The 11969-nt window shown below is 37.6% G+C and overlaps 1 protein-coding gene and 1 pseudogene across 1 annotated transcript; one reads left to right on the top strand and one right to left on the bottom strand.

Annotated features, from left to right (window-relative positions):
* The first annotated feature begins 1208 nt into the window (after positions 1 to 1208).
* LOC144350692 (uncharacterized) lies at positions 1209 to 3768 on the top strand. The gene is made up of 2 exons (XM_078008793.2): positions 1209 to 1335; positions 2229 to 3768. Exons 1-2 carry the CDS (start codon positions 1250 to 1252, stop codon positions 3268 to 3270), a joined length of 1128 nt encoding a protein of 375 aa, XP_077864919.2. The 5' UTR covers positions 1209 to 1249; the 3' UTR covers positions 3271 to 3768.
* A 4899-nt stretch (positions 3769 to 8667) lies between these two features.
* LOC144350691 (uncharacterized) lies at positions 8668 to 11642 on the bottom strand (annotated as a pseudogene).
* Positions 11643 to 11969: the final 327 nt, after the last annotated feature.

Below are 11969 nucleotides of genomic sequence, written 5' to 3'. Positions count from 1 at the left end.
ATGACACTAATTTAGTAAAATAAATCAGACATCATAAAGACAAAGGATAGGAAACCGGGCATTTCCTTTGGTGCGAACTGCGTTAGAATGACATATGCTAATTAAGTCTTATTTGGTTTTAATGACCTTTAAACGAAGTTGAATTAATTCCTGCTGTTTATTGAAAATCTTCCTGTTATCAACAAATATGATTAGTATGAAAAAAACTGTATATAGCTAACTGTTGTTCAGTAACACAGATCATCTAATCATATGACACAAAATGTGCGATTCATAATATCTTTCACAATTTATTGAATCCTGAAAATAACTATATCACAATATTTTTATAACACCGGTAATGAAGTGTTGAGACAATTTAGAATTATTATTTTCCAGATTATTTCAAAAACAGAGCACAAAAATCGCATTGTTTCAAGAACTGTGACAGCTCTGCACATAGCGATTCTATTGTTAACCTCATATAATCCAATAATAAATTACAGTTAATATAACGAAGCATGTACAATAAACATTTTGATTTCCCTTGCTGTGTGCCCCAGTTTTCATCCTTCTGAAGAGTATATGATTACACTTCACAGTAAGATAGTTACACTCATTATTCAAAATTGTGAAAACACAGAAAAGGTGTAGCGACTACAAAACACAAATGACTTGTTGTTGTAATACTGTAATATTAAACATTCGTCGTGCACTGCGGTCCGATTTCATTTAAACAAACGAAGCTTTTTTACAAGCGTTGTGTACGGCGCATGGGTCCCACATTGACCTCGACGCATCGCTGCGAACGCGGCGCTTCAAACAAACTGAATGCTAGCGTCAAAAACTCATTCTATAGAATTATTCGACATTGCGATTCATGAAATGCACACAATCCTTTTGTTTGTTCCGGACACATGTTACAATAAATCCGATAACAATAGTTAGAACTCAACTACTCGCTCAGCATGTTAGATTTCTTGAAATGATGTGCATATACAGTACAAATTGTGTGTATGTTGTTTTAATACTGTCAACATAAACTGGTTGTTGAGCGATGTAAGCTCCGCGATTCGTGGAATCTGTATATACATATATATATATATATATATATATATATATATATATATATATATATATATATATATATATATATATATATCACGCTTTAGTCTGTTGCAACGCAGTTAGTCAGAACACTTGGAAATGGTCCATAGTTATGGAGCTCTATTATCGATACGGTAGGCGTGTTCTCCCTGTAGTGTTCTTGATGACAACGATTCTCTATGTATGTGTTCATCGAAATATTGTCAAGAATAACGATATGCTGCGGAAAATCGTAGAAGACAATGACAGGTGCGTAATTATTGGCTGTACTGTATTTTAATTGGTTACGTAATAATCATACATAACGAATATAACATGTTGCAGAATAATTTATTCATCATTTTTTTGTTCAAAATTACACCGAATTGTGGCTAATTTCAGGCTTTCGTGAACACATTTAGTATTTCATTGTCTATTATTAACAATTGCAATTAGCCAATAACATGACTTAGATTGAAACGATGGTGGGTTGAATTTGGCAGAAATAAAAACATCACAGCAATTAAACGGCATTACGTTGACATTAAGGAATTTGTTTGGAAATATATCTTTGGTTCACCTCACTGTTATAGCCTGTACCCCTGGGTGATATGACTACGGTTCGGGGCGTCTTTCTTAGTCATAGTCATCATAGACAATACAATACACAAATATAACCGCATTTTTTTTATCAAAACCTTTATCACATTGCGAAACGAATATCGCCCATTAACGAAACAGTTTGAACCATTTATCATTTAAATACAATAAATCAAACATTGACGATTCTGTGTACTGCTCATTCATCTCTATGAGCAACGCACACCATTATATTTCAATAACATAACGAGCAACACAAATCCTTCTCCATCTGTCAACGAAAGGTTATGGAAAACATTCTATTGTGCTCTGTAGTCACAGGTGAACAAAAATTCCGGGCGTGAATGCAACATATGTGATTTGATTGAAAGCATTATAAAGCGCGGGCGTGTTGAGGTATTTTCGGTAATTGCCTTATTGTTTGGTGACACACATAAAACCAACAGAAATGCCTATTATGCTTATTTGGGTTATATATTTACTTATTTTAGTTGTTTATTTTTTTCTTGTTTTCGGTTGATTATTTATTTATAACAATTAAATATCTCTCATTCATCACACAGACGTAATTCTCTTCTCATATTCCGTAACGACGAAATGTCAGGAAAAATTGAACAGACTCTTTCAAAATATGCATGGGTAGATAAAAAGAACTATCTGCCAAATTTTTACCTCAGACCAACGCGTACGGAATCATACTCGACAGATGACGTGTATAGCAATGCGACTATTGTGTTTGTCCACAACCAGAAGTCAGGCGGCACAACTACTAAATATTGTTGGAAGAGTATTCTACGCGATGAGGGTCGGGATTTACCGATACTTGCAGCAAACACTAACGCCGAAGAGTTCTACACAGAGATGCTATACAATCGATCAAATCATCGACTTGCCCGGTCTTACATGGGTGATTCAACCTTTGGTATCTGCGACTTTACCGAAGCACCTTGCTCCTATTTTACGATATTAAGAGATCCATATGAACGCGTCATATCGTCATATAATATGTGCAAAACTAGTACACAACAACAGTGCATTGTCAAAAACGCTTCCACACTTTCTGTGAATGAATGGGCGGTACACCAGGGCAGTTTCTTCTTCAGACAACTGTTAACGAATCCTGCGTTTTTTACTCCATTTTATATACAGCTTGTTGATAAGCTACGGGGACCTAATGACCCTGACACAAGCATGATCCCACCTTGGTGGAAAACTGAATTGATTTTACGACATTTGTTGACGAACGACGAAAGGGAAGTGTTGTTACAATACGTTCTCGATCGCATGGAGTATTGGTTTGCTGTGATCGGACTGACTGACGAATATGACAATAATTTGCGGATGCTTGAAGAAGTGTACAAACTGCCATTCCACTCGAAGTGTTCAGATATACATAAAATGAATAATCAATATGATCGTGGAACTCTTGACGCCAACATAGACAAAGATGAAATTGTAAAAATGTTGCGGAATGACCTATTATCCGACCCAGACGTCAGTCGGTCTCTTTATTATGACAACGAGATTTACAGGAGAGCCAGAGACATATTTCGTCGCCAAAAACTAGCATACGAGGAACGACAGATGCACAGAAAGGAAAAATGATATTGTACTAAATGTTAGTGGTAACCGTGTATTCAATAGAATACTTTGAAATGAATTTGCATTGTAAAGCTATAAAAATGAGAATTTGCATAATGTTAACATACTCAGCCAGGGTGTGTTAGAGAAGAATTGAATCCAATACATCTATTACATTGCATGCTTATAATCCGGTAAAAATACCTAATTATGTTGCTGTTTATTTTCAAAAAATCAAATAGAAATAAAATCGCTATATGTAATAATAATGGTAGTAATATTTTATTGCATCTTTAAGAAAAAAAATCAATTAGTTGTAAATACAATTAAAGGTAACAACAACTCAAAAGTATATGTGTATTTTAAGTCATGGATGTATGTATAAAGTTTGAACATTGTATCGTTTCACAGAATGTGGTGAGTGATTCGAAATTATATATAATTAAACAATTGATCCTAATAGTTTTAATAATAAGTGTCTGCTTGGGTATGTCTATACCGAAATAAATAGTAATGCTCACATTTGGTGTTATCTGTATTGATGTTGACAGTGGATTCAGTAACCAGCTGTTGGGTGCAAATGTTTTTCCATGCCAATCACTTCCCATGATGTAACGCACAAAAGAACGTAGAAGTTTTCTAATTTCAACGTTCGTGTTCGAGAAACGAGAATTGTGACATCAGAATTCGGACATACTACCACCGGCTGTTCGTCTGAATAACACGATACAATGTTTGTCCACGATGTTTGCGAGATTAGCGACAGCTTGAAAAAGTCATAGAATTGAAGTCCCAAATAAATAGAGGACCTCCACTTCGTGACTATATGATATTGGATTTATGAAACAAGTTTAGTAATTTTCGCATTTTCGAAGCATTTGGCGAGGAACATATGACAATTATTACACAAGTTTAATAAATTCGATATCACACAATCACACATTAGAGATCATAATCATCTCATGTATTCGTATCGCATTATTTTTCGTTATAAATTCATCGGAATTGTGAGTGCATCAATTGATTCGTAGCGCGTTGCTTATTTATTTGCATATTGGAACGCTGTCCCTTGAATACAGTTTTCTGATTATTTATAACTACTGTTAAACGACTGATTTGACGAGGTCAGTGAATTTACGGTTTTATGATACATAACGTCTTACTATAATTTGAAGTCTGTATATATGCGACTCTAACTCCAAGAATGTCGGAAATTACTAGTTCACATCTGCGTAAGAACAAAAGATTTACAGAAATAAACCGATGGCCAGAACAATAGGTCACATGACCAAGAGGGGTATAGTATGAGGTTATTACGAGGATACCTCAACGTATGCACGAAGACAGTACAGTTAGTATCGACCGACGCGCAGCGAAGGTTGATGCGACGGCTTACTCTCTGAGTGCATATTTTGAGGTATCCTCGTAATAACCTGATTATTATACATCATTTCCTTCCAATGATACATCATGGGAATGCCGAAATACAAAAAGTATAGAAGAATCAGAGAGCTTCTTTGTGTGGAGTCCGGTCAAACCCTGGTGGCAGCCATGTTTGTTTTTATTATTAGAGGATGCTTCGCGCGTAACCATTCCATAATTGGAATTCGCATTTCTTTATATGGTACCATGAAAATACCCTGTAAAATACCGCAAAATTACGGCAAGCTGTAACTTGTGGCGTTACGGTGACAGATGTATAATAATTATATTTAATGTGACTAATAAGCCCACGGAATTTTTATACTACAATAAATACCACCTTCTTGTCTACTTGCCTGCTTGCTTGCCTTGGATAAATTTCAGGTTTGTTCATTTTGCAATATATATTCGAATATATTTTTGCAAATATTTATTTATATATTAGTGAAATTGAAATATTACAATTTACCTAGTGCGATTTGCAATTTTTCATATAACCACAAGATTGCTTAGATACTCTACGTACGTTGAATTGATCGTTATCCGATTTGTTCATTTCATGAACTTATATGCAATTCTCTATGACTATTTTGAATGCGTGGACCTATTATATAGATTTACATTCAGTTGTTGTTACGTCTTTGAAATAATCTCCATCAATACTAATGATTATGTTGTGCAGATGTGCCCCTTACAAAGTAACTGGAACATAGAGGAATAATATGTATACTAATGTCAAAACTTTAAACAGCCATGCTGTTTAATTTGGTATTATTTATATATCCAGAAAGTTTTCAATGATCACTTGTGAAACAGGGTCCAGCAGGCAGGCCTATGATTTTGTCTATTAACAATGTCTATTAAGAATTAACAATGATACAAGTGAACATATTCATGACCAGTGTCGGATTGTACACACCCGACACGCACACCAGAGATACAGTGCGGCAGGGACGTGCTAGGACCAAAAAACGGCCCTGGACTGACTTTCTCGTCAATAGGCCAAGCAAAAACCGGAGGACGGTCATTATTAATGTTGGCTATTAAAGGTTAGAACAATTAGACCGGACAGCCGTTCTGAACTTTTCCAGAACGCACAGATTATCGTCCGCCCCTGTAGTGCGGTTACCTGGCTGCACATATCAAGCGATCGTTTGTGGACATATTGTAACGGTGATTAGCAGTAGAGTCACTTAATTGCAGTCAAAACACGCATGATGAATCACGTATCGGTTGCCTGATACCAACTTTGTAGCAGCTTGTATTGCATACTGCATTTATTTGTGCAAGAAATATAATTTATTATTATACATCTGTCATCGTAACGTTATAAGTTACAGCGTGCCGTCATTTTGCGGTATTTTATGGGGTATTTTCATACTACCATATAAGGAAATGCGAATTCCAAATATGGAATGATTACGCGCGTCCTCTAATAATAAAAACAAACATGGCTGTAATCGGGGTTTGGCCGAACTCCACACAAAGAAGTTCACTGATTCTGTTCTAAACTTTTTGGATTTCGGCATTCCCATGATGTATCCTTGGAAGGAAAAGATGTATATGCACTAAGACAGTACGCCGCCCATCGACCGACGCGCAGATACTCCAGCTGTACTGTCTTCGTGCATACTTTGCGGTATTCTTGTAATAACCTTATAATATATATTAATGAAAAATTGTAGGAAATACTGCGATAGTATCATGAATAATTTAACATTCGACAATAACAAGCGGTTGAAAAAATCGCTGTCTTAAAACAAATGAAAACAAAACATGACATTGAGCTAAAACAAATTAAATAGGTTATTATGTTGGGAGCAATCAATATATAAATATATTCTAAAAAAGTTGTTATATGTGACGCTGCTTTGGACATGGTTATGCTTTATTTCCTACGCTTGTCTAACCTCCTTCACCAATGTTTTCCATATCGAACTGTCACAGTTACAAACCATATCAAATACCAAAGCAATCTCTAAATATAAAGAGTATCGTCAATAAATGACAAATCATACACTAAGAATCGCCACAAAAGTATTAAAACAAACGGACTGCTAGTTTTCACTAGTTTTTATTAGAAAATGTGGTAAATGCGAGACGTACAACGACGAACAATCACTTATATGAACAACCCTCCTGTATCATTTCGATGACAGTAAACCTAGACATACTGGTTATAATAAAACAACGTAACACGTACCCGTGTTTTTTTTTCAGTGCATCTGGTAGATGTGCATTTTGTATTCGAAGATAGGGTTTCCAAAGTGAAAGTAACTTTGTATGTAACGTAGAACAGGGCGGGAAATTAATGAATAGCATTGGTTCTACGTCATACTGCGCTGCTTCGCACATTTTGTGGCAATAAATTCATTCTAGTTAGTTCAATTAATATTAATATAATCATAAACTATTTGCATGCAACTTGAAACAACCAAATGAATACATTTACCTTCAGGGATTCCCTTTTTTGTCCATTTAATTTGTGTTGTATCTCTATAGTAACCGTCTCTCATCAAAATAGATGATGATCCATCAGTAATATGGATAGGAGTCAAATTTACATTGTAAAGAATGTACTAATATTGAGTAAAACAGGTAATGTCCATCAATTATATTGGTATTTTGTCAAGGATAGAATCCTAACCATAGTAGTTGAATTATCAACAACGCCAACATTCACTTCTATTCAAATATTTAAAAGTTAAATATATAGTCTTGCTATGCCTGGAAATTGTTTAATATATCCGTTTTTATTTATGCAGATTAAATGTTCACGCAGTTCACGTTTGGTGCATGATTGTGCACTCGCTTTGAAGCGTACAATTTCCCGTACGTATGTAATTCTAGAAGTTGAATAACCACCAAGTCAATAAAAGGTTACACCACGTCATTTGTGCACATGTCATCAATTATTATTATTGTCTTACGTATAGCTGGTGTGTGTGTGATGTGTTCCTGTGTATAAGTGCAGATACCGGACTGGTCAAATCAAACGACCTTTTGTGGATATATTTAGATGGTTTTTAGTAGTAGAGCCACTGGATGGTAGTAAAGACACACATACATGCGTACTAATTAGTGATGTTTCTATGCAAAGCAAAGTGGTACACTCGGGTCATCACGGCGATACCATCGACCAAAATGGCACATGTCAATAATTAGATGACAAAACGAATTAATTGCTTACATCTTTATGTGTCATACATCGGCAAATTAATTTACACCAGCTGACATTTAATCCCACGGAAATCTGACGGCTTAATACTCGTATGAATAGCGGTTTACTGACTGAATTTCTCAGAAATGAATCAACACACGCTTTACTAAAAGCAAATTCCTTTGCTGGAATAGACTGTCGATAGATGTCTCTGAATACGAGTGTTTTCTTTATGAGAGACTGGGGTACCGAGTAAACGTACAAAATACGTCATACGTCCTCACAGCAATATGGCCATGATTGCATATAACCAAGAATTGATATCAAAAAGTATACCTTCTCTAATAAATCCTTGTGTATGCGATATCATATTGGCAAATTGACATGGCTGTGGTTTATTTGCTATGCTCTTCTAACCTCCTCACCAATGTTGTCCATATCGAAATGTCACAAACCATATCAAATACCAAAGCAATCTCTGAATATAAAGAGCATTGTCAACAATTTACAAATCATACACTAAGAATCACCACAAAAGTATTAAAACAAACGGGCTGCTAGTTTTCACAATGAAAGTGTCCATTAGAAAATGTGGTAAATGCGGGACGTACGACAACGAACAAACATTCATATATGAACAACCCGCCTGTATCATTTCGATGACAGTAAACCTAGACAAACTGGTTATAATAAAAACAACGTAACACGTACGTGTGTTGTTTGTTCAGTGCATCGGGTAGGTATGCACTTTGTATTCCAAGATCGGGTTTTCAAAGTGAAAGTAACTCTGTTTTATGAGATTTATGCAGATTAAATGTTTGGTGGATAATTGTGTATTATTAATGCCTATCGTCCCTCCTGGGACCTAGGCCACCAACAAGATTTCTCCAACCAGGCCGGTCCTGTGCCAGACGCTCCACATCCCTTCAGGTATAGCCCAACCTCCGGACATCAGCCTCTAGGTCCTGTCGCAAGGTATTACTTGGACGGCCCCGTTTCCTTTTGCCCTGTGGGTTCCAGCTGAGTGCCGACCTTGTGATGTTTTGGGTTGGTTTTCGAAGGGTGTTTCCTAGCCATCGCCAGCGTCTCTGTAGTATTTCCTGTTCTATGGGCTGCTAATTTGTTCTTTCCCATAACACCTGGTTTGTGATCAAATCTGGATACCATATTCTTAATATTCCATGTAAGCAAGAGTTTATAATGTCTGGATTCTTCTGGTGATGATTTCGGTGTTTCTCCATGTTTCCGCCCCATACAGAAGTACCGGTTTAATGATTGTGTTGAAGACCCTAATCTTTTTTCTGAGAGATATGGTTGATGAATGCCATATGTTCTTTAGCTGGTTGAAGGCTGCCCTCGCTTTGCCAATTCTGACTCGTACATCGGTGTCTGTCCCTACTAATTTATCTACGTTACTCCCCAGGTAGGTGAAGCTTTCCATTTCTTCTAAATCTTTACCTCCCAATGTGACTTGGTTTGTGTTAGTTGTATTTATTCTAAGAACCTTTGTCTTTGTTGGGTGTATGTTAAGGCTAATTCTTGTATAGTTGTAGCTGACTGTATCTGTCTTGTTTTGCATCTGTTGTTGTGTATGGGAGAGCACAGCGAGGTCATCCTCAAAATCCAGGTCACCCAGTTGTCCCCAGAGAGACCACTGGATACCATTTCTCCTGCCCTTGGTTGATGTTCTCATCATCCAGTCAATGATAAGAAGAAACAGGAAAGGTGACAGCAAACAGCCCTGTCTGACACCAGTCCTAACCTGGAAGACATCAGTCAGCTGTCCTCCATGGACAACACGGCAGGTCATACCCTGGTATGAGTTCTTGATGATATTTGTGATTTTATCTGGTATGCCATTGTGCCTCATGAGATTCCAAAGAGTGGGCCTATCAATGCTATCAAAGCCCTTCATGTAGTCTACAAAATTGATGTACAACGAAGAGTTCCACTCGAGTGATTGTTCTATAATGATGCGTAAAGTTGTTATCTGGTCTATGCAGCTTCCTCCCGTCCTAAAACCAGCCTGCTCGTCACGTAGGAGTGCATCCACCGCGTCCTTCATTCTATTGAGGAGAATGCGGTTAAAAACTTTCCCCGGTATTGAGAGCAGTGTGATCCCCCTGTAGTTTTCACATTGACTAAGGTCACCCTTCTTTGGTAGCTTTACAAGATAGCCCTCCTTCCACTCTATCGGGGTGTTTTCCTCCTTCCAAATGCTCTGGAAAAGTGGGTAGAGGATTTCCACATTTACTGCATCATTTGCTTTTAGAACCTCAGCTGGAATACCATCTGGTCCGGCAGATTTACCCGTCTTCAGCTGTGTAATGGATCTACGTATTTCTTCTTTTGTTGGTGGACTGCAGTCAATAGGTAGGTTGTTATTGGCTGGTGGAATATATGGTGTGTCATGCGGGCCTTCCACCTCCTCTTCTGACCTTCATCATCCGTGATAGCATTTCCCTCCTTATCTTTCACTGGTCGTTCCGATTTGCTGAACCTACCCGATAGACTCCTTATGATTGAATACAGTTCTCTCATATTCCCCTTGCGAGATGCTTTCTCTGCTTCCTCTGCAACTGTCTTCATATAGTCTTGTTTGTCTTTCTTTCTCCCGTTTGACAGATTTATTTATCTTTGTGTATTCCTGTTGAGCTTTTGACTTCTGAGACCTTGTTCGACTGTTGTTGATGGCTGCCTTCTTCTCCTTTCGTTCTTCAACATTCTTCAAGGTTTGTTGAGACATCCACTCCTTGTGTTTGCGTCTCACTGGGCCAAGTACTTCTTTACATGTTTCAGTAACGGAATCCTTTATTCCTTCCCACCTTCCTTCCACTGACTCATCCTCTGTCATTAGATCATTAAGTACTTCAAACTTGTTCTATAACTTAATGTTGAATTCCTCTAGTTTCATCGAATCCTTCAAGAGTGCGACATTATATCTTGGTATATTGCTCTTTTGTCCAGAAAGGTCTCTCCTAAGTTTGAGTTTGACGTGTGACACAAGTAGATGGTGATCCGATGCTACATCCGCTCCTCTTCTGACTCTTACATCTTGAAGAGATCTGCGGAACTTCTTATTTATACAAATGTGGTCTATCTGATTCTCTGTGACTGCATCCGGAGATACCCATGTTGCCTTGTGGATCCTTTTATGTTGGAAAACACTCCTGCCTATCACTAACTGGCTTGAAGCGCAAAAATCCACAAATCTTTCACCATTTTCATTTCTCTCTCCAACACCTTCTCTTCCCATCACTGTTTCAAGCCCTTTGTTATCACTGCCGATCTTGGCGTTGAAGTCACCCATAACCAAGATGATATTTCTTGGCGGTAGTTTCTGGATAATTGCCTGAAGCTTCTGATAGAATTTCTCCTTTGCTTCATCCTCGTCATTGTTTGTTGGAACATAACATTGTACAATATCCATGTTGATCCTGCAATTTGTTGTCCTGAATGTGGCAGTAATGATCCGTGGACCATGACCCTCCCAGCCAATAAGAGCTCCCTGTGCTGGTCGGGAAAGCATAAATGCCACTCCTTGGGTATGTGGTGCACCTTCTTCAGAATGTCCGGAATATAGAAGTAATTCCCCCGTAGACAGTTTGGTTTGTCCAACTCCCGTCCAGTGTGTCTCACTAATGCCTAATATACTCAATTTATATTTCTTTATCTCTACCGAAATTTGTTTAGTGTTTCCTGCTTCAAACTTAGTTCTGACATTCCAAGCACCTATACTAATTGTGGTCCTAAAAAATACGATGGTTATCGGCCGAGTGGGCTCTGGAAGCCGACTTTCCCCATTCGGCGCCATAAGCTCTTCAGCTGGAGAACCATCCTCTGCCCGGTCCGAATTGATTGGTTTTCTTGTTAACGTTTCTGTAGCTAGTGCTTTTTTACAGGGTGGGGCTGCTAACCCCACGCCCAACCCTCTTCCTTTTTCCGGAATAGTAGCTTATAAATAAATAAACGCTGCTCGGACTGATAAATATGATATATAGAAGATAATATTTGGTAATCGTAGTCCTAAATAACTATTAAAAATAGCTAGACGTTTCGAGCAATGGCTCTTTATCGATAGCATAGAAGAAAGTGTTATAACGTACAACAACGCCAACATTCACTTCTATTTGAATATTTA

Source organism: Saccoglossus kowalevskii, chromosome 7 (genome assembly GCF_978046115.1).
Source record: "Saccoglossus kowalevskii chromosome 7, keSacKowa6.1, whole genome shotgun sequence".
In the NCBI taxonomy this organism is placed as follows: Eukaryota; Metazoa; Hemichordata; class Enteropneusta; family Harrimaniidae; genus Saccoglossus; species Saccoglossus kowalevskii.
This window is presented reverse-complemented; position numbering and strand designations above follow the sequence as displayed.